General features: G+C 43.5%; 1 protein-coding gene across 6 annotated transcripts in view; it reads left to right on the forward strand.

The window, feature by feature from the left end:
* The window catches only part of NUP93 (nucleoporin 93), an 81857-nt gene extending 60822 nt beyond the window's left edge, over window positions 1-21035 (forward strand). For 5 of the 6 annotated variants that reach the window (XM_056360728.1, XM_056360729.1, XM_056360727.1 and 2 more), the window contains 15 exons: window positions 1124-1263; window positions 3492-3624; window positions 4602-4759; window positions 6513-6678; window positions 7477-7570; window positions 8685-8876; window positions 9115-9241; window positions 9356-9428; window positions 9758-9802; window positions 11448-11564; window positions 12201-12319; window positions 14287-14404; window positions 14782-14865; window positions 15656-15784; window positions 20802-21035. In XM_056360728.1, coding sequence (XP_056216703.1) covers window positions 1124-1263; window positions 3492-3624; window positions 4602-4759; window positions 6513-6678; window positions 7477-7570; window positions 8685-8876; window positions 9115-9241; window positions 9356-9428; window positions 9758-9802; window positions 11448-11564; window positions 12201-12319; window positions 14287-14404; window positions 14782-14865; window positions 15656-15784; window positions 20802-20912 — 1806 coding nt within the window. In that variant the 3' untranslated portion in view covers window positions 20913-21035. The remainder of the gene's footprint in view (window positions 1-1123; window positions 1264-3491; window positions 3625-4601; window positions 4760-6512; window positions 6679-7476; window positions 7571-8684; window positions 8877-9114; window positions 9242-9355; window positions 9429-9757; window positions 9803-11447; window positions 11565-12200; window positions 12320-14286; window positions 14405-14781; window positions 14866-15655; window positions 15785-20801) is intronic. The other variant, XM_056360730.1, reaches the window with a different exon arrangement.
* Window positions 21036-23463: the final 2428 nt, after the last annotated feature.

Here is a 23463-nt window from a genome sequence, read left to right on the forward strand (position 1 = left end):
ATTGTGAGTGATGAGCTGTTGAGGGAAAAAAAACCCTGTTTATTTTATATGGATTCTGTTGTGTTTGGTTTTCAAAATGTGGTCTCTTATTATCCTTTGAAAGTATTTAGATGTAGGTGAAGGATCTTCAATCATACCCAGCTAGAGCTAAGTAGGCTCCCACAGCAAAACATAAAGCCCCTAGGATTGACTTTAAACCAACGAGCTGCCTGCTTTTCTTTTTTTTCCCACTCCTTCAATTGCATTGTCTTGATCCATCCGCCCCCCAAAAAACAAATGCACAAAATTCCCACCTTTGAGAAATGCCTGGAGGAGTATACTGCAGGAGGGTCAAGTCATCATGAAAAAAATGTTGCAAATGGGGAGAGCAAAAAGGTGTTCAGAAGCTGAGGGGCAAATGCTTCAGTCAGATCTGAATTATAGATGTGTATCTTTGCTTTGAGCAGCTCTGTTCATTTTGCTAGGGACAGCGCAGTGAGTTTCAATGTTCTTGCTGCTTTGAAGCACCAAGATCAAACACCTGCCCTGCTGAAGCTAACAGTGCTGTTACTTCTCAGTATTTTGCTGTTTCAGCAGGGATACCCTAGTCCTGTAGACAATGATACGATCTTGTCCTTGTGAATGAGGCAGACTTGGATGGTTTTCAACCTTTTTTTCGTAAATGAGCTTTGTCCAAGTGATCAGTGTCCTTTAGATATTTCTTACCACAGCTGATTGCACAGCTTTCCAGCGGCAGCCAGAGCAGTTGCTTATATGGAAAGCTGACATTGTTGTGGTATTCGAGTGGGAAGTGCGAACTGGAAATGGGCAAGGAGGCTGAGCACCAGGTACCCAGGCTAGTTTTGGAAATCACTGTCAATCTTGGGTGACAATTGCAGGTATGGTATTTATAACCATCTTCTTGCACAAGAATTATAAAGAGAAGCCTGGGAGATTTGAATTCTGCAGGATAGAAGTGGCTTACTTTCATGACTGTGCCCAGTGTCTCCACTGGAAATCTAAACTGACATCACTCTTGAGTTTTTATCCTTTCCTTAAGCATCAAAACCACCACGTAGCTCAAAACAGCGTTGCTGGTTCATCTCTGTACTAATCACTGTTGCCTGGAATGGCTTGTTTATAGAACATCTCTGAGATGTGGGCCATGGTGAAACAAATGACTGATGTTACCCTGGTTCCTGCTAGTGATGCCTTGAAAGTCCGGACCAGCACGGAGGTGTGTATGGAGTTCGTGCGGCAGGCTCTGCGCTACCTAGAACAAAGGTAAGGTGAATGCTCTGGGTAGTGCAGTTTAATAGATTTCCTAACAGTGGGCTGGAATGACTTTGTAATGCACACAAAAATATTAACAAGTTGGCTGCCTTGTGCTGCTCTGCAGAAGTGTCTGTTGCATGTCTCTTCTGTTGTGTAGGGCTTAGCAGCCACTTGAGTATAAAACTGTTTTGATTAAAAGCTCTTCTAGTGAAAAAGACCTTGAATCCATGGGGAGGTTGTTTAGAAGATGCAAAGACCTTTTCTTCTTTCTTCTATGTTGCTCTTTAATAATCTATATCTGTCATACTGATATGGGAAGATTTTTTTACTTCTGCTTCTCCTCTACAAAAAAATTCCCCTTTTCTGTACAGTCCCTTGCTGATAGCTGTCACCAGCTAGTGCTGGGAGGACGTGAGGACAGCGCTGGGGACAAATCTGGTGCAGTGAGTCAGGGTCTGATCATGCCATTTTACACTGGAATGTTTTTGTAAACTGTGAAGAGGCTGAAGCTGAGACATCTAGCAATAATTTTGAGACTCTGGAAAGTGCTTTACTGTCTGTATCGGCAAGTATCGCAGAGGTCCAAGCTCCTTGACTAAGAAAATGTTTGGAGAATTGCAGGGTATGGAGCAGCCCAGGGCTGAATCCCCCGGGTGGCTGTATCACCTATTCCCTGCACATGTGGGTATGGCAGTGTCCCTTATCCAGGAGCTGCCGATGAAATGCCAGCAGGCTGGCTCAGCAGCGGAGAGCAAACAATAGCCGCAGTGTAGTGCGTGGGCGTTTGTTACAGATACAGATCTGGCATCTGAGCACGGCAGGTGCTGCGCGCTGATACAACGTGTTGGGAAGGGAAGTTTTGGCCTCCTGGCACAGCCTCTTCTTGGCCCCCAGCAGTGGGTTGCCACACTTCGTTGGCCCTGGTTGTCACCCCGGGGGTGGTGGCGGCCTACCTGCCTGTGTGCAGATGAACTGACACATCGGAAGGATCTTCTGTTTCAAGTTCTTCGGTCTCAGCAGTGTGTGATGAGCCGGTGACTCTCAACCCAATTTGCCAAATATCCAACTTGCTAGATTTTTTTTTTTTTCACAGTGCCATTAGTTGCTAACTGAAATTAGGAATTAGTTACGTATAGTTCCCCTGCAACCCTCACAACTGTGGAAATTGGGCCCTTCGGACTTTATTTATTTATATATTATATATACATTTATATAAAAAAATATATACATATGTTATATATATTTTAATATATATACGTATATATATAATATGAATTATATATGATTTAAAAAAGCCAGCCAACCATAACCAAAACCCTGTGTCTTGCTTTGAAGCTTTTCTTTTCTAGCAGGAATTGGCTAATACTGGGATGTTTCCATGTCCCATCAGCCCCTCACCATACGAGGAGGAGGTGTAATGCTGCTCCCAGCTGTTCTTGCGTTAGTTGCTTTTGAGCAACTGTGATCTTAAGCCCTGCGGAGCGTGTGCTTAACTTAGCCATAATGTTAGTTATTGAGATACAGTGATATTTGTCTATGTTTAGTACAACCTTTCAGTTTTATAGTCTGGCACAAGTCTATCGTGTGCTGTAGAGGAAAAAAGAACTTGATGTAATTTATTGCTACTGCTTATAAGTATTCCTTCAGTGTACAGACTTTGAAGACTCCTGCTTCTAAACATGAATACTTGTTAAATTGATCTGCCTTGATTAGAGGCTTTGATGGGTTACTTTAGAAGCCTTTCTCAAAGCTGCCTTTACCAGTTATTTTCCTCTAAATTCTCTTTTTCTCTGTGAGTTCTTTCTGGTGAGTCCACAGCCGTAAGGTTTGTATTTGTCTGTAGGGCAGAGGGGAGAGAGAAACGCATCCGTGGTGTTTAACTGTGCTTCTGTGTCAGGATTGAGACCTAAAGCATTAGGATGGAAAGGCTTTTAGCCAGTTGTGTAATTGAGTTTAGCAGTACTAGGAGAATCTAATGAGAGGAACCTCATAATAGAGAGTTGAACCTGGAGCAGTCCACCGCAGGCTCCAAACATGGATTCTCTTGAGACTGCTGAATACAAGGATTTTCCTTAATCACAGAAATTTTTGCCTTGTTTTGTTGTAATGATAATGTTTGAACATCAAGGTAATTTGCTTTAAATTGCTAATTCTGTTGGATCTGAAAGGCAGTGGATGTTTTTGTAGCAAGTATATTTCAGTCTGTTCACATTTGTTTTGCTTGTGTTGTTTTTTAGTTACAAAAACTACACTTTTGTGACCGTCTTCGGAAACTTGCACCAGGCTCAGCTGGGGGGAGTCCCAGGGACCTACCAACTAGTCCGCAGCTTCTTGAACATCAAACTCCCTGCGCCTGTCCCTGGTCTCCAGGTATGTCCATCGCTTTAAGTGACTGAGCTAAAACAGTAACACAAACCTGTTTGTAGCACAGCCAGGAAACTAGTGCAGCCTCCAGTGGTTTGTCCGTTATTTAAGCTGCTTTTAGGGCAGCAGGCTCTTATCCCTTCTTTAGAATTTTTCATTAGGAAAATGGAACATAGTAGACAAAATTGCTTTGAGTTCAGAGCTAGTCATGAAGCACGGTAGTGCTCAGTATTTTGAGTTCTAAATTCTGGAAGTTATAGTCTCTTCCGGTGGTCTTTTTAGAGATCAACAAGCAAGCATTAAAATACATTATGATATTTCAAAAAAGCAGTAACCTAGTCTCCCTGTTTTGCTGCCTTTTTTTTTTTTTACACTTATAAGATGGTGACACTGGCTGTTGATGACTAAATGTGTAATAAATTAATATGAATTGCAGCCTGAGCCTTGTATTTAGGAATCTGAATAAAATCCTGCTCCCCTGCACATAGTAGAAAGTACATATCTGTGCACCTAAAAAATTAACAGATAAACAGTCAGGCTGGATTGAAAAATGAAAAGTTAAATGAAATAATAGTATATAATGGTGGAGACTACATAGCTGAGTCTACCTGTCCTTTTCTTGCCTGCTGAGATCCATGATTACTATGGTGTCTTTCTGTTTCAGTACCAATGTTTTCAGTAGCTCAGTGGTCTAATCCAAATTCACCTCCTGGGTGGGGAAGGTATCATATGCTAGTTCTGGGATTGTCTGAACTGAAATCTGGGCAAGCAGAAAAATCCCATCCTTTGCTGCTAGGATGTGCACAGCTTTCACAGGACTTAAACCTTGCGACCTCTGGCTTCTGTAACACAAACAGAATTTTTTACCAAAGTTAATGTGTGGGTATAAGGGAGAAATAATGAATGAGGGAAATGACAAGGGAATTTAACTCAAATATGCTGCTTTAAAAAAAATAAATCATTATTTCTTGCTTTATTTTCAGGATGGTGAGGTGGAAGGCCATCCTGTATGGGCACTGATTTACTACTGCATGCGCTGTGGAGATTTGACTGCAGCCATGCACGTGGTGAAACGGGCACAGCACCAGCTGGGAGAGTTTAAAACCTGGTTCCAGGAGTACATGCACAGTAAAGATAAAAGGTAATTGGGAACTAGGGAAGATCTTTGTGAGGAGTGGGGATTGCTGTGGAGCAGCGATATAATCGGTGGCTTGGTAGAAACATAAGAAGCTCAGGTCTCTTCTGGTGGTGATGGCTGCCTGGCATTTATATTACCTACCTAAATTACATGTAAGAAGTTTGCATATTATAATTTGTGGCTTTGAAGTGTAGAAATCTCCATAGAGAAGGAGTTGTTTGAAAAGACGCAAAAATTTACATTTCAAAAATAATAGTGGTGTAGCTTTGCTTTTTTTACCATGGGATCTGCCCTGTGTAACAGTAGGATACTGCATACAACAGATCAAATTTAGTCTGCTGTCACAAATCCTGTGTCTTTTTATTTCCTCCATCGCTTATTTTAGTTGAATTTCCTTTGGGGAGTGCTTTTTTACTATACCTGTTTTCGTAAGAATGCCCCACCACAAAAGCAAGTAGTGTTTGCTAGAGGCCTTTAGAGGCATTCGCTGTCACGTCTTCCTTGTGCTTATTCTCCTCTCCCAGTTTTTGCTGCCCATCGCTTGACGGAGGCCACTGGCCAAACTTCTGATTCTGTGAGTGCAGGCGGTTGGGCTAGTGCATCACAAGGTGTGCTCTGAACTCTGCTGTGGTGTTCTAGGTTATCTTTCCACTTGCAGTGGATTTCCAACAAGCGCACAGTCAGCTATTGCGTTACAGCTGTGTGCTTATTGCTGAGGTACTGGCTGAAACTGGGAGGAACTGGAGGGCCCAGGTAGGTGCTGGGGCGTGAACCTGTAATACCCCACCTCAGCCTGTGACAATGTCATTCATATGTGGGAAGCCCTCATCCTGCAGTATGTTGAATGTATTGGGGCTCTTCAGGTATGAAAATGTGAGCAAGATTGTATCAGTTTGCATGTCTTAACAAAAAAATAAACACAAACTGGGAGGGGGGGCGGGCGGGGATCGAAATGCTGTTTGCCAAATAGTGTATACAAATAGTGTATGCCTTGTTATTTTTCTGTAAATTAACCTGGTTTGTAGAGAACTTCCAGGAGCGTTCATTATAATAAGATTGTTCCAGAAGCCTTAGTGAAGGTACTGGCATTTGTTTTCATTACAAACGCTTTAATAAGATACAGTATAGCTGATTTATTCGGGTTTTCATTGCAGTTATGAAAAGGTACTCTGCCTACAGTTTCGCCAAACAATGTCTTGGTCTGGGAGAGCACTTTATTGATTCAATTCTGTAAAATTCTCTAAAAGCGGGTACAAGAAATAGAATGACCAAGAACATCATGACATTTTATGATATTTAATGATAAAGGTGAAAGTGTCTTTCCTAAAAGATTTCATGGTACAATGACCTGCTCACTTGTGGGTTACTAACCCAAAGAGTTCCAAAGACTGTGTGCTCTCTTTTTCTGAAACGATGAAATACCAGTTAGACAAAAATAGCTCATCTACCACAATATTAATGCACCCCTAAAGAGACTGTCATCTGACTTGATTTTTTTTAATATTTTATTCCTGCAATGGGTTTTTGAAGATGATCCTCCATAACTTTAATTACACATTTAAATTCACACATGCAAAATTTTTACCTACAGATACAAATAAAAAGTGCAAGAAATACCAGCGAGTGCTTGCTGTCGTTACGCCTTTGCTGTGAGCATGTGCCATTTTACATTGATTTGTATCTAGGTTTCCTCATACAGGGAAAGATGGGGGTTTCATGTCTCTTTCCTCAATCTTTTTTCCTTTTTTTCCCTTAGACTATCTCCTGCCACAGAAAATAAACTGCGTCTTCATTACAGACGAGCGCTGAGAAATAATACTGACCCATACAAAAGAGCTGTTTATTGTATTATTGGCCGTTGTGACATTACAGATAACCAGAGTGAAGTTGCTGATAAAACAGAAGATTATCTTTGGCTAAAAGTAAGTGTGGTGTTGGAGCTGTGGTGTTTGTTGTTTGGGGTTGTTTTTTAGGAACAGAGCGAGATGGTATTGTGTTTCTGCACTGCTCTGCTGACCTCCCTAGTGCTAGGTCTGGTGTTTTGCATCAGTGCGGTGTATGGGACTTGACCTTGCCGATAGCGAAGGGCAGGGAACCTGAGTTCCAGGGCTGCTCTGATACCCTCTGTACTATCAGGTGTTAATCTGGGGCGCTTGGTTTTGGAAGTGTCATGTTTTTCATTTGACACTGAGCTTTGTCAGCTGTTTTTACAAGTAGTGCTAGCTTACTACAGTGAGGATCCTTTGAATTGTCCTTTCGGGATGGATTATGTCTGAAATGTTGGTGTCAATTGGCAGATGATGATACTGTCAGTGTTTTTTATAGTCCAGAGTCCTTACGGTTTTGGTGGGGACATGATAGATACTGATCAATACCCATTTCTCTCCATTATCAGAAAGGGGGGAGTACAATGGTGTATTTGTTTAGACTGGGTAAAAAAAAATACTGCTTTTAATTATTGCTTAGTGAGTATTCAGAGCCCCAGCTTTGGAGTCTGGTGGCATGGACAGATAGAAGAGAACCTCGGGTTATGTCTTCATGGGTTTCTGCTGTTGCTGCATTAAATGTTAGCTTTGCAGCAACGGGTGGACCTGATGTTGTGACTGGTCAGTTGGTCAAATCTTCAGAGGGGTTCAGCTGGAACAAATAACTTCTGAGTGCATCCCTTGTGCAAAGGGAAGTTGAAATATCTGTGTTTCTTTTTGGGGGTTGTTTTTTAGCTGAACCAAGTGTGTTTTGATGACAACAGTGCAAGTTCTCCACAAGACCGACTAACGTTATCACAGTTCCAGAAGCAGCTGCTAGAAGATTATGGTAAGAAACCACGAAGACATACGTTACTTGGGGCTCTGCTTTTCTGCTTAGGGCACTTTCCAGCTATTACTACACAAACCCCCGACTCCACATATAACCCTGTAGCTCTCCACCAGTGACAGGCGCCTTCCGGCTGTTTGTGGACAGCTTGCTTCCCTAGAGTAACAGCAGACCAACAGCAGTAACAACAGAAAGACACGATGAATGAGCCCCATGTGTCTTCCCAGCAATCCAGAGAGTGAATATTCATTTGTGAGCAGCACTGCTGCTATTTGTACTTTATCCATACTAAGTTACGGATTGCATTCTCTCACCATAAATATGTTAAGGTTTTTTAGCAAAACTTCCAGCTTCTGGGACACAGAACAGAAAAGCAATCAGTACCTATTGCAGGCATGTATTTCCAAGGCTTTTCTCTGTGTGCCTCTGTTGCTCATTGTTTCCCTTATATTACTAATTTCAAGTAATTATCTGGGGACCCAAATCACAGCTCCTTCTTCTTCAGAATGATTTAGGAACATCCACAGCCCAAAAGAGTACCTTCTTCTGTAATCATCTTCCAATCAGTCAAAATTAGGTCAATTGGACTATCCAAAACACACAGAATTTGTTTCTCCATAGCCTTCTAGTTTGTAACATCACTCTCGCCCAGATAAAAATGTGTGGAAAAGAAATAAAATAAGCTACCTTTGGTGTCACTGAGTAGGAAAATCCAGGGTTTTAACATTATTTGTATCACTTGGCTTAAGTGTAAATGCAGATGAAAAGTTGTCATCTTTAAGAATTTATTGCAGTTTGTCAGAGTTGATGGTTCATTGTCTGAAAAGAACAAAGGAACTTCTTGGAGTAACTGTTTGTTTTCTTCCACTTTCTGAATATGTCTTTATTCTATGGTCTTTTGTGATGTATTTGCAGTGGAACAGTTGTAGATAAGCCACTGATGTGTGATTAGGTATTCAGCTTTGTCTGGAGTGTTTATTTCTGTTGGCACTGAGTAAACAATAGTGATGCACTGTGACAGGAAGCATCCACTGTCAGTGATATCTGATTGCAAAATCATTTTCACTTATACTCTTGTTGTGTTTGGGTTTGTTTGTTTGGTTGGTTTTTTTAGGTGAATCGCATTTTGCAGTGAGCCAGCAGCCTTTCCTCTACTTCCAAGTATTGTTCCTGACAGCACAGTTTGAAGCTGCAATTGCTTTTCTCTTCCGGACAGAGCGCTTGCGTTGTCATGCTGTTCATGTGGCATTGGTCTTGTTTGAGTTAAAATTGCTCCTGAAATCTTCTGGGCAGAGTGCACAGCTATGTAAGTCCTGCACATTTACATTACAATAAAGGAATATTTTTCTGAACCCTTACGAGTACCCCACAGATGCTGCAGGTCTATGTAATTGATCAAAGCATTTATCAGAACAGTCTCCTAAAAGTTAATTGATTTAGTTGCATTAGAGCTCTGGATCACGGCTCTGGCTAATCTGAGATGAAGATCAGAGAAACATTTCCTGGCATTAGGTTCTCTGATAGTGTTGTTTCTGACATTGCAGTAAGCCATGAAGCTGGTGACCCTCCTGGCATCAGGCGTCTAAATTTTGTGCGGCTTCTGATGCTTTACACCCGTAAGTTTGAATCGACAGATCCAAGGGAAGCTCTGCAGTATTTTTACTTTCTCAGGTATGAGCTACTATACGTCTCTTAGATCTTTCTCCTAGTTATTACTGCTTAGTTATTCTTATCTAGGAAGTCCTCAGAAACAGGAGTACCTTCCTCCTTCCCTTTGTTTTGTAGGAATGAGAAGGACAGCCAAGGAGAGAGTATGTTCTTGCGTTGCGTTAGTGAAATAGTAATTGAAAGCAGAGAGGTATGTCTGACCGTGTTTTGCCTTCCTCACACTGACATTCATTTCTTCACTGAAGTCTTTATTAGACAGTACAGTCTTAAACAGTTGTTTACTCTTTCTGCCTGCTGCAGACCTAGATGATGGGAGATCTCACAACAACCATATGTTTAAGATATTTAATCACGCCTTTTTGCCTCTTATTTATAAACCAGTAGTTTTGACATCAATCACTGTTTTTCATTCATCCATGACCGAATCTTTGTACTCGGGAAATGTGTTGTGAAATATGTGCAATTCATCTCTCTATTTTTGTTTCCTTTTTTCTTGCTTTATATCTGTGTTGGATGTAGTTTGATATGATTCTTGGAAAGCTGGAAAACGATGGTAGTAGAAAGGTGAGTTGACAATTTATATTTTACATAGAAAGTACAAACTATGTGTGATTTCCAAAGCAGCCGTGAGGCTGTCTTGCTTTTCTTTATTTTTTACTAGACGAATCATTACTGTTTGAATACAGACAAGTCCTCCAAATATGAGATCCTTTTACAGAATAATGTATGACCTGCCCTAACAGAAGGCAAGTCAGGAACCACAGGGCAAACCACATCCCTGTAGGCAGCGGATACGTCTACAGAAACAAACGGCACTGAGTAACTTCAGTGAGGCTGGGATTTCATCTTTACCGTATGAAATGGAATTTAGTACACATTAGTAAAAAGCAATTACTAAAAATGGCTTGCTTGTAAGTGGGTGTGAGATTGTTCTATTAACTGAGATGTACGTGTGAAAACTATCTATATGACATTATCCTCATTCACCTCAGAGGAGAAAAGTATTGCAGCCCATTAAAAATTCTTGTAATAAAGCGAGCGAGGGCTAACAGACCACAGGCATAGGCACAACTGATCTGTCTTCTCCACGTAGATGAGGGTAAGTGTTGGATTAAAGATCAGCCATTTTTAGTTGTAATAGCTTTTACTTCTGCTGTAAAAGCAGTAACTTACATTTTACTTTTAAGTTTACAGTCAGAAGATAAAGGAAACCTTAAGGTTTCACCTGAAAAGAGGAGAGTGTGTGCAAACAATTAATTTTTTAAATAATCAATGAAGTTTTTCTGTTTGCTGCGGCAATTTTGGAAGCCTTCTGCGTAAAGCAGACTCCAAAATTGTTTAAACCCTAATTTTAAGATTAGGGCTCATGCTGCAATGATTGCTACTGTCAAAAATATCTGGCAGGATTTTCCTTTAGATGTTTTTGTTCCGTCAGTTCAAAAGCAGTGGGCTTGCACACACCAGAGCAAGGTAACTCAGTAATCTTTACAGATATCTTTTCACTTTACAGTCCTTTGTAAGATAGATAATTTTTAGATTATGCCATTAGTGGTGAATGCTGTTTTCTTGACTTCACTCCATTGCTTTTAAATGTATTCCTTTAAATTTTAAACTGTATTCTTGTGTTTCTTTGGTATGAAACCAGCAATCTTAGTTTCAAGATAAATTCATCTAGATGATATAGTCTTATTTTTACATCCTCAACTACGGTAAAATCCTTTCCAGATATCTTTGATTCTATCTGCTCTTTTTATGCTACTTGTGTTTATTGTTTCTTTTAAAACTCTTTTCGCCCTTTCATTTATCTGTGTAAGATTTCACTTGCAACCTGTCATGCCAATATACACAAACAGCATCCCTGAAGACCTTGGCAAGTTATAGGCTGAAGTCTTTTGTGTTTTATTCTCCTCTGCAATGTGTCATCGACAATTAAAATGATTTAGAATTTGACCCATTATCTGGGTCATTTTGAATGAATTAGAAGCCACAGATGTCTGTGCTGACTCCGTTTTGGAGAAAGTCTCTCTCACTAGAGCTCTTGCTATTTTTAACCATGTCCCTTTTGCGCGTTCCCATGGAAATGTACAGGCCATCCTAATCATAATCCAACATGTAAAATGTTCATTGCCTTGACAGGAATAGTCAGAAGTTTTTAAGCATTCTCATTTCTCTTCTCTCTTCTCCTTTCATTTTTGTCTTGCCTCTTTAGCCTGGAGTGATAGACAAGTTCACAAGTGACACAAAACCCATTATTAACAAAGTGGCTTCTGCAGCAGAAAATAAAGGATTGTTTGAAGAAGCTGCGAAACTTTATGACCTTGCAAAGGTAAATATCTTCTGTGTGCTCCCTTAAATATGTACCTGGTTCACCATTTTTTCCCAAACATTCTCCCTGTGATTCGGAGGTTAAATTTCATCTTGGAGATTGAATTGCCCTTATTCAAGCAGATTATTTCTGCTGCTGTTAAAGCAGTGCCTGCCGTTGGCTGCATGGAGGGGGGTTTCAGTGAGCAAACGCAGATGGATTGCACTCCAACGCCTTCTGATTGAAGTCATCCTGGTTCTTGATCAGTCTGGTCTTCTGAAGAGATTGTCCCATGCATAATTTTATTAGCTAGTGAAGTTATTTACCTTAAGTATGCTCTACCAGTGTCTTAGATGTTGAAGTCTAAAATAGTTGATCTATATAGTGAGTACTTGTTTCCTTTTGAAATATACTGGAAATCAAAGTGGATACAACTATAGCCACTATTTTGGAGGAAAATTAGGGGGAAACATTTTCTCATGTGAACCAGCAGCATTATTTTGCTCATAGCTAAGATGATCTGGACTCTTTATGGGAGGGAAGCATTTCTGAGTTTGCACTGGGCACTGCTGCGTCGGACCTCTCTGCTTTTCCAGTGAGATTAAAACACTAAGTCCCATCATGCTGCTTTTATTTGTGTGTAACTCATCCCAACAGAACCCTGACAAAGTTTTAGAACTGATGAACAAGCTCCTCAGTCCTGTTGTTCCCCAGATCAGCACTCCCCAGTCGAACAAAGAGCGGCTGAAGAACATGGCCCACTCCATCGCTGAGAGGTAAGACAAGGGGGCAGGATGGGTGGTTCACCTGGACCTGACCTGGGACTGTCAGTTCAGTGGGTATTAGTTCCTGACGTGGTTTCTGCTGGCTGGACAGCAGAGTATTCAGGAAGATAGAGAAAGAGGTCAGAATTCACCCTGTCCCGCTCGTGATGGGTTGCAGTACTGAAATCAGAAATGTAATCTTCAAAGGCAAGGCAGATAAATTAGGCAAGAAGCTTCATCTGTAGGTGAATCAGGAAAAGGGAGTTGCAGGATTGTCAACTGGAGACGGAGGAGCAATAAATTTAATGAATTCTATGTTTTAGATGGTATTTAAAGCAAAATGGCATAACAGTTGCAGAATTGTTGCACACAATTCACTTGTGTGAAATAATATTGAGAGCGCTACACAACCAGTAATTCTAACTTTAACAGCAGAGCAGTGAGTTCAGTAGCTGTCTGAAAACTTTTTCACTGCTGTTCTAATGAAAGCTAAAAAAGGGAACGTGTAAGCTGAGGTGTGTATGTGGCTAATGTAACCAGTGGACCTCTTTTTCACAGCCTGTTACTTTAGGAAAGTGTCATGTGGTGGTTAGAAAATAGAGAGAAATGGGAGTGACCGAAAGGAACGTCACCTGTGGTGTCGGTGTGCTAATTAGGATATGTGTTTGAGAGACATCAATGCTCAAGATTCATTAGCAGCTAAAAGTTAAGAATAACCTTGAAAGGTTGTAATTGCAAAATAGCTTTGGGATTTTTTTAAATCATGATCTTTTAGTACATCTTATCACAGTGACTGCCATGGACAACTCTTGTGTTTTACTAGAGCAGAATGGGGGTACCTGTGAGAAATGTCTTACTGCTTTTCCTCTACCATTACGGTGGGAAGAGAATAAAAGCATGCTTGCTGGCACTTTGAAATTGGGAGGACAGGTACAGAAATGCATCGATTTCTGTCAGAGGCCTTTGCCTTTCTTCTTTTGACAAGTGGCATTTGCCAGTCACTCCTTCAGTTAGCCCTTCCTTCATTTAGTCAGGTTGCAGGCTGAGTGAAAATTGGTGCCGTATTGACTTAGCGGGACACTCATTTGGTCGCAGGCATTAAGGAGAATTAAACCTTTGGCTTAGGGTTTAAGCTTCAGCAAAAGCCGTAACGGGCTTTGTTTTGCTACTCGCTTTGATCTGTATGAGTACGCTAAATATTGCTGTTCGATGATGCCCCTTTACAGCTGCAAACCTTTGTGACTGCAAAGCCAGAGTGGTTCTGATTAGCTCATCTTCTTGCCAGTTACATATAATACGGGGCTTTTCTTCACTACCGTACCGCAGACAGCACCGTAGCCATGCATGTTTCCTCCTGTGCCGCCTTGTGATGTTTTTGGAATGGGAGAGATGCCCACCAGAAAAGGCCGAGAGGCTGTCTGCCTTCCTGCTCTGCAGCAGCACCCTGCATGGTGTGTACTATGCACTTAACCACTCTTACTACTACCTTGAGGAAGGAGCTCCTGTCTGACCTTGCGCTGCTTGGAGTGAGAGCAGACAGCCCTCCGGTTCATCTCCTAGCAGGTGTAGCTAGACAGAGCATGCAGAAGCATCTAATCCATTTTTAAGTCTTAACTTCTTGCCTGAAGCAGGCAGTTGTGCTGGAGAGCCGTCCGCTGTAAAGCAGCGTGTTCGACATGCTTGTACAGCGCTTGCCTTGCGGCCCTCTGGTTCCTGTCACTGTTATCCCCATGAATATGGGAAGTGTAAACATATAAAAGGAAACAAATGCTGGGAAACAAAACTAGAAGTGAATAAAAGCTTTTTTTAAAAAGCCACAGCCTGTGAAAATTCTGCCTCCTGGTTAAGGAAAATAAAAGCTGTCCTTTGTTAGATGCATTCTGTCCTTGTGCTTGACGTCTCTGCTTCCAGGAATTACAAGAGCACATTTATAAAGGTTGCCATTTTGCACAATAAAATTGTAAAACAATTTCTTTCAGGTACAAAGCTCAGGGGATAAATGCAAAGAAATCCATTGACTCCACGTTCTACCTTCTGCTAGACTTAATCACGTTTTTTGATGAATATCACGCTGGTCACATTGACAGGGCCTTTGATGTAAGTTTCAAGAGTTCTGTTTGAAGTGCAGCCTTCCTAATGCCCTTGAAAGCCCAGAATGTCTCTAATAACATCACTTAAAACAAAAACTTATATTTAATGAGTTAGAAGGTGTTGCAATGCTATAGGAATTCAAAACTGTGTTTCTTCCCTGTTGCCTGGTGAGGATGCTCTTTCTGCAGCTATTTTGTAGACGTTGAACAAAATATTCTTGCTGCTCAACAAAGCAAGGGGAGGTAAACCAGTAAATAACAATGAAATTATTTAACCTGAATGGAATTGGGAGCATTTCATTAACACTTCAAAACCATGCTTTATTAGTATATGGTGCATAGGACATAGATTATCTGCCCTGATTCCTGCTTTTCTTTTTGAAGATTATTGAACGCCTAAAGCTTGTACCTCTTAGCCAAGACTGTGTAGAGGAGAGAGTTGCTGCCTTCCGGAATTTCAGTGATGAAGTAAGTAATGCCTCTTGGTTTTAGCTTCCAAAAGCCTTTTGCTTTGTTAAAAGGATCTTAAAACCTTGTCACCTCGTCATTCTTATTCTTTAACGGGAAAATGGGATGAGATTATCTTGCATTCATCCACGTAGACTCTTGGCTTGCAGGTTTCTCCTTAATGCTGCTCTTTGGAGCACTAGAATTCCCTACCCAGAAATACTGTCTCCATATTGCAGAAGGTACCCACAGATCTGAATCCCTCTGAATTTACTGAGTTCGATTCAAGAATTCGGAATGTTGAAAACTTTCAACTCTGCTGCTGACCTAGTTCTTCTGTGCTCTTTATGGTCAGTGAGCATTTGTTGGGTCTTATGTTTCCTTACCTCCAAATCAGAGGAACTTGTGTATTTGGGTGTTAGCAGATGAAGCGTATGAGGCATAACAGAAGGCTGTTATCGCTCTGGAACTGTTTTAACTGCAGGGTGGCACTTCTTTCAGAGAGTGTTTATGTGTATTTGGGTGCTTTGAGGTTTTTTGTATTTGGGCACTTTGGGTTTTATCTGAAGCATTGCTATCAATCATGAAGTGCAGCCATTATGCACGCCTGTCTTGAAACTGTAGGTAACTTTTTTTGCCAGTGGTACAGTCGCAGCAGGGGTAGCCATTACGTGTAGGACTGTTAAACGAGTCAATATCAACCACAGTTATCATTGCTTGGTTTTCTGATGTCATATAGCAAGGGTAATCATTTTGTCAACCTGCTCTTCATTGCATTATGTTTGGGGGGGGGGTTCCCTTCTTTGTGTAGATCAGGCACAATTTATCTGAGGTCCTGCTTGCAACCATGAATATTTTATTCACCCAATATAAACGGATGAAAGGCACAAGCCCAGCCACTCCTGCCAGACCCCAGCGGGTAATGGAAGACAGAGATTCGGTAAGATTATAATCTGACAAGTTTTCCTACTTGCTTTTTCACCTGGTTTCAAGGGTTTGGGCTTCATATAACTGAACCTGTAATGGTCTTAGCTTTTGACTTGCTCGGTTACTTAGAGTCTTAGAATTTTCTGCTACTTGGAGTCTGGAGACTAGTTTCTCATAGCTTCAGCTTTGTGTAAAGAAAGGATACTGTTCTAAATGGCATTGAGCTAATAAAGACATACTACACTAAACATGTACCTCCTAGCGAGAGAGAGCAAGGGTTCAGTTTGCTTCTTGGTGGGACCTTAAATATTAGGGGATGTGGACAGTGCAGGGTCTCCAGGGTGGTTGGTGTCGCTACCTGTTTTTTTCCCAAGAACCCGATATCCATTCCTTTCATTTAAGTTAGTGCCCTGTTCATGCAAAACTGATTTCTGGTGGAAAGGCCTCCCTTGACTCTTCTCCTTGGCTCGCTTCTGTCGTGACATGGGCTGACCTTTGCAAAGTGTCCTTGGGCAATATACCCAGCTGCTCGACGAGTAGCTGTAGCAGTTTGCCGGTGTTGTGCTGCCTCCGCAGCAGAGCGGGCAGCTTCCCAGTGCGGCAGCGCTTGCTCTGCCTGCCCGGTTTAAATGGCTGACACCGGTGGCTTTGCTGTCGCTGCCAGAGTCGTGCTGAAGCATTTCCTCCACGCACTGATAGGACCTACGCCTTCAGCAAGCCTCAAAACAGGTGCCACTTGAAGGGCACAGCCAGATTTGCGGGCAGTCGCCTGTCAGCACGCAGTGTTGAGCAGAAGGGAGGTGGCAGCAGCTTAGCTGTCGTCGGCTTTGGTTCTGTAGCTCTTACTAACTCAAAGCTGCCACAGGCACTTGAAAACCAAGGCCAAACCGCTCATCCCATCTTACAGATTAGGAAAAAAGTATCAACTCCTTTTGAGAAGGAAAACCAACTTGGGCCGCAGCCAGCTTTATTCCAGGCTTTAGTCATCTACAGAAGTGCCTTTGATCTGTAAATTGCAGTATTGGCAAAAGCCTTGGTAGCATTTTTAGTTACATCAGAAAACGAAAGGCTCAAGTCATGATCCAGCTTTTGTCTCTGGGGTGCAGCCTGTGCCAGAGCTACGGGATGCTGCATGCGCCTCGGGCTTCTCCCACCTTAAATTCTGCACTTGTGAGGAAGTCCCAGGCTAACCCAACGTCACCTGGTCTGTGTGTTCACAAGACTGGCACTGAGCAAGCAGCCTTAGCACCTTGCCTTCCGAATGAGCCATTTATTTTGGTTTTGTGATTTCAGTCTTGTGCCTTACGTAGAAGCATTTGCCATCTCCGTAGGGGTGTAATGCTGTCAGGTGTCATCTCGGTATGAATCCCATGACCGTGGCGTACCAAAGGTTGTTGGGCTGGTTGGTGATGGGAGCAGCAGCTTTGGTGGCAGGAGTTTGTGTAGAAGGAAGCCACCGTGACATCGTATCATACCAACAGCGTGCCTGTTTGTAGCGAGCTCAGTGTAAGCGTGCTTTGTAAATGTGCTCTGCGCTCGTGCTGTTACGGTTGTGGAGATCAGCTGATGACATCGCTAGCTAAAAACTCTTCAAAGTTTTCTTTTTTTCCAGGCTTCAAGGTTTTTTTTTTTAATCAAGCTTCTGGCCTCGTGGTGGGATCTCACAGTAGCAGGGTATCAGTGGTGATGACAGAGGTTTCTGAGTCGTGGATCTCTGGCTGCCGGGTGCAATAAAAGCTGTGCTTAACCATCAGAGGGGACAAGTGCCTGCTGTCTCTGCAGCCAGGGAGGCGATAAGAGAATGGCGATGTGACTGTAATGTCAGAAGGGAGCATGAATCTGCTAAGGTAGGATTAGCTAGAGAGAAAAAATACACAGCCGTGTAGCTCCCGGCTGCCTAAAGATTTCCATGCGCAGAAAAATACCAGGCGTGGGCACATGGGAAGGTAGTTTTAGCCCATGTTCCACTTCTTTCTTACCCTGAAGAATTTCCTGCAAGACTGTGCGAGCAGGGAATCTGGATCACTTCAGTTTCCCTGCCTGGGAAGCAACTCAGGCAATTTTTGTGGTGGAAAGAAATGAGGGCATCTCAAACGTGAGAAGAGGGGTGTTTCTTCAGCAAAATCTCCCCATTCACCTGAACAGAGACGGCAGATAAGAGCTTCTCCAGGCTGTGCTTGGCAAGAATTTTTCTTTTGAACTTCCCTGGAAGAAAGACAGCTTTTTCTTTGTCCATGGGGAAGCAAATTTTAGGGGAAATCAGGCTCTTCCAGAAGCTTTAACAGTCTCAGCACGTTGCGCAGTAGACACAAGTGACAAAAGACGTTTCCTTGAGTTAGGTGTTTGAAGTCCCTGGGTTTTCTCTAGTTCCATCAGAGCAGACCAATTCAGATCCCTCTGTTCGGAATTTGAAAACATGAGATAGTAGTTGTTCTGAAGTCTGGGGCTTATTCCAGGTAGCCCGGAGCAGAGTTCCCCCAGCGCAGGAGCACGTGGCTCTTGCTTGGCGCCAGAGGGCAAATTCAGTGGTCTGCTGAGCACCCAAAGTGGGATCCTGCTGTAACGGGTGGGGGAGTAGGGGGCTTCGGCAGGGGCGGCACGGACCTGGCAGCAAGGGCAGGGCAGGGAGGGGTAGTACTGCTGGGGGCCCCTGCGCCCAGTAACGTGTCCTGCTGGAACGTCTCCTGTCCCACTTCAGAGGTGAAATGGGCTTAATTTAGAACTGATCAGGTTTGGACTCAGAGTTGGCATTTTATGCATTTTGTTTATTTCAAAATGAAATTACCTAAGCTGTATTTTGAGTCTTTTTTTAATCTTTTTTTTCTTTTTTTTTTCTTTTTTAACATATATATGTTAATTAGATTTGGGAATGAGGGAGCAACATCCAGTCTCGCTTGGCTTGATCCATTTTGTCAGGTTTCAGACGGAGATCGCCGCGAGCCCGGACTGCAGTGCTGGAAACCATGGCTGCGGTGACAGCCCTGACCCAGATGCCACGAGTGCATGACAGCAATGTCATACGCTCCCCACCCCGACCCGGGGTGGCATACTCTCTGAAGCAGCTCAAGGGCATTATTTCGGTGGCAAAATTAGGTCATGAAAGGAATGGAATTATTTTTGTTTTTATTTGTGGTCTTATTTTAAATTGTAAGTGATTCTAACATTCATTAGGTAATTACAGCCAATAGAACATCTAGACCTCCAGGCTGCTTTTAACCTCTGCAAACCTCTGTTTGTTCTTCCTGAAGTATTGCAACCTATCATGTTGTTTGGATTTTTTAAAATAGACCAGCTCTAGTATTGCTACTGAAAAGGTAAAGGGAATGGCAGCTCGCACTGCTCCTGAGACTTTCTTAGTCACAGCGAGGGGTTTTGCCTCTTAGTATTTTAATTCCGAAGAGCCAGACGCCTTGACATGCTTTTTCTTCACCTGCCACCTGTTTTGACCTCCACTGAAAAGCAGCAGGTCAGGCAGAATGACACAACCTTGCTGTGTAACAGATTTGGAAGCAGGCTAGAAGAAGCAGTAACTGTGACTGGAACCAAACAAATAATTTTCAGGCCACCTTGCTGAACAACCACTGCGTTGGTGTTAACTAGGTGGCAACTCAGAGCTAGGGAAACTGTCCTGGGAGCTTTTAGCAACTGGGTCAGTCTCAGTTTTGCTGTTCACTCCAGAGGCCCGCTGATGTGCTGTGCTGCCTTCTGGCATTCCTCAGCTGTGCCACTTCCAGGAGGGAGGAGTGCCTCCGGCTGCATGGCTGGCCCTGCTGTCTGCAGCTCCAGGCATTCAGCCGTCCCCAGCCAGCCAGGAATACGGAGCAAGGTGGGAACTCTGCTCTCTGCTTCAGTCAGGCCACTGGGCGTTGTGGACAGTCACGGCTTTCCTGCAGACGGGATCATGGAAATGGAAAATTGACTGGCTGTAAGACAACTGTCCTGCCCTGTGGGTACAGTTGGAGGGGTTTTGCACAGTTGAAGCATTTAGGCAATGTCTTGAAACAAACAGGAGCATCCTGGTTTTTCTATGATCAGCTTCCAAAGCTCGTCTGCTGCCATTGAATAACTGACTGGTTTAACATCACCCTGAAAAAGGGGTAGAATTGCCTAGAGGGGCAGCAGGGAGGGTGTTTGTAACTGTTCCCCACCATGTAATGGGCTTCGGTCACTTCTCCGCTTGTAAGTTCCTACTGTCAGATTTGCCATCTGCATGCCCGCAGCAACCAAAGCCGCTTCAGCTTTCCCTGCAGTCAGTAGATTAAAGGAAGATTGGAACTGTGGGATCTTCTAGTACAGTAATTTAGAGATGAGTAATATTTAAGAAGAAAACACTGCGAGCAATCAAAACAATCAGTCTGCACAGTCTTCCATAAAGATTCGGGCTTTCTGTATTCTCCTGACCTCTACCAGTTATCGGCATGATTTTTCTTTTAATTTACTAATGGTTTTAACAAATGAAACAAATTATTCCTGAATTCATTTAGCTGTTAGGTAGCCTTCTGATGCGTAGGAGGGGGTTTGGTTACTGTAGGCAAAGGTCTCTGAGAGTACTTGGTACGTCTGCTTTCCTTGTGTTACGGCATGAAGAGCCTTCAGGGATGCTGGTGTGTCGCAGGCGATGCTGGAGACCTTCAGCTGCATTTTGGCAGAGTCGACTTAGTATTTTGCGAGGTGGGAAGGAGTCCTGTTGCCCTGGGAAAGCCCCCTTCATGCAGAAACTACAAGATTGCTGTAGTACAGCAACAGCCCACATTGTTGGAAATGTTTTTTCTTGGGTAATTTGAAGTAAATGGATGGGGTTTTTTAAGCAAAAGGGTAACTAGACATGCTTTTAGTGGATGGAAAAGGAAATAATTGGATTTCCTTCCAGATCTGGAGATACGTTATCCAGGGAGCAGCTCTCAGAAATAAAGATGACATTTTCATGTTTGAAAAGACAAGTGCTTAACGCGTGTCTAACTCTGCTTTCATTGCATTTTATTTTTTTTTTTTAATACTAAGTAACTGTACTTTATTTTTCTGTTTTCTAGCAACTTCGATCTCAAGCTCGTGCCCTAATAACATTTGCTGGAATGATCCCTTACAGAACATCGGGAGACACGAACGCAAGACTGGTGCAAATGGAGGTCCTTATGAATTAGCAGAGAAGCTTTTGCTCAGGGTTGCAGTAACCTGTGCCTGTCTTTAGTACGTTCAGAGGGTGGGACCAGTATCGTTTTGTATTCTGTATTTTTGTTGATGGAAATAAATTTCTTTGATTTCTATTTGTTTTTGACATTTTCATTTTCACCGATTTTTGTGTTTTTATGTTTTTATTCATTTTATTTTGGATTGGTTTATATTTAGAAAATTATTCTTAAGTAGTTAACAGGCTATGCTGAGAAAGGAGTTGTAGATCTGCAGTAAGGAGGTGCACGAGCAATTTCATAGCAGGAGAGGAAGTGGAGAAGAAAACTTTCGATTTAATGCTTGCTGAACATACAGCTTGGAAATTTCAGGGGGGTTGTTTTTTAAATGCATGTTAAATGTTGAAAATCTGTCTGATACACCACACACGTGACACACTGCCGTCAGTCCATGATGTTGTCTTGTGTGGCCTGTGTTCATGCGGTGCAGATGAGCTCTGTGTGCTGCAGAGGCTCCTTTACGCTTAATGACGTTTGAGCTCTTGGGTTGGTGTCCCAGGTGTACACAGCTCTGCAAACCCCGGAGCTCCACTGAAGCTTTTGCAGGAGCAGCTGGGATTGGAAACAGGTATATTTTGGTAGGAGGGATTTTCGTGACCGACGTGTGAGTTTGTAGCCAGTTGCATTCAAAATGATCCCATGCCAAGTTCACCAGAAGTAAGGAAGCTGGGCAGAGAAGCCCAAGTGTGGGATGTGTTGGGCATGGGTGGATATTACTGTCGGTTTAGTGGGAAACCTGAGTCCCAGTGAAGTGAGGGGCGTTAAGAAACGGTTAGCTTTAAATGTTCTGAGCTACCGTTAAACCGGTGTCAAAGCCCAGGGAGCACGTTACACTGCAAGCTCTTATCTTTGACACAGCTGCCTATCTTTGAAATGAAATGGGAGGAATGTTGGTGGTTGCTCTGGCTTCCCCCTGCGCACACGGCCTCCTGCACTGCTGCTGTCTTGCCTCACGCCGTTTGTGTTGCTGGGGTATGAGAACACGTGCTGTTCTGGCTGCGCATCAGGCACCGAAATGTGGGGGCTGATTTCGACCTTTGCATGTTACTAACTGGGCCAGAATTCATCTCCATTTTGCAAAGTCTTTAAGTTTAACGACATTGAGGGATATTTGACTGACTTGATGACAATTTCCTGATTGCTTTTTCCACCAGAAACGTAGTTTAAATTGCGTCAACCTTTTGGACAGGAAGCAAAGGGGTGGCTTGCCCAGCCACCCAAAGCCGTGTCCCTCGCCGTTAGCAAACTGGCTGCTGGGGCTCCCAGCTGAGAGAGCTAGGGACTGTGTGTGGCACCGCGTGGTCCTAGAGCGTGGGCAGGATTGGTTTCAACTGAAAGCTGAAAGAGACCTGGGCAGCACCCTGCAAGCACAGGGGACTTGGTGAGTTACCAAGGAGTGATTTGGGGAGGGGGAATTGAATTGCCTAGCCATGTCAACGGGTGAGTGTGAAAAGCTTTATTAGGTATTAACTAACACTTCTGGTGTATTCATGTGGGAACGCTTCTCGGTGTGTCTCGGTTGACAATTCATCCAATCCCCTAGAGAAACAGGTTACCGAAGAGCAGGGCCGAGCAAGGCACCTTTCCTGACGCTTGCAGACATCCCTGGCTGGGCCGGGGTTACCCCGCGTGCGGTGCTGCGGGATAAACCCTGCCCCTGCGTGTTTCTTGCTGGCACTCGGCCCCTGTCCCCGAGTTACTCCTTGCATCAAACCACGCCGCGTACAGAGAGGCTGGCGAGGCTGTACCTGTCCTCGGGCAACCACTGACCTGAGCCAGGGAGGGACAGCGTCTGCCGGAGTCTGTCGGGAAGGGCGAAGGCCGCCTTTCCCGCTGCGATTCCTTCCCTCCCTCCTCCACCCTTCATGCGGGGCCTGAAGTCCTTCGGGGCTCGGCTCTTAGCGCTGCCGTTCGCAGGACCTTGCTCTCCACTCTTTTGCCCATCTCCTGCTCACCCGGGCTCTTGTGCTGCCTCGCCGGCATCTTTCTGAAGTCAGACGTTGAACCTAGAGACCTTTTAGAAACGGCAGGTTGCCCTTTCTCCACCTGCCCTTTGAGGACGGCTGTAGCCGACGCTTTCTGGTGCTTCTCAGCCCTCAGGGGTGTTAGTGAAAGAGAAAATTGATGGCCATGTGCATTTTGCTCCCTTTGTACTCAGTGGTTGTGACTCTGGCCTCTGGTCCCTTCTAAGCTAAGCAGGAACAGAATTATTTCATGCTTTCAAAAGCTGAGATGGTCCTTCCGTCCTGTGATGAACTGACGGAGGAGTCAAAGCCCTGAGGCTAACCCTGGCAAGGTAAGACCCAGCCCTGTTTCAGCCAAGGTGAGAGGTTGTGGGTTTAACAGAAGGTGCCGCAGATAGTTGGAATTATTTCTTGTTGATTGCCCTGTCATTTCTTCATAGGTCTGTGCAGGTGGTGAACGTTGCAGCCCATCCAGCTTCCCACGTTCCCCGGAGCGGTGGGTCCCAGCTCCACACCTAGGCCTGGCTTTGGCAAACCTGGCT

The sequence above is a fragment of the Falco biarmicus genome, chromosome 15, assembly GCF_023638135.1.
Source record: "Falco biarmicus isolate bFalBia1 chromosome 15, bFalBia1.pri, whole genome shotgun sequence".
In the NCBI taxonomy this organism is placed as follows: Eukaryota; Metazoa; Chordata; class Aves; order Falconiformes; family Falconidae; genus Falco; species Falco biarmicus.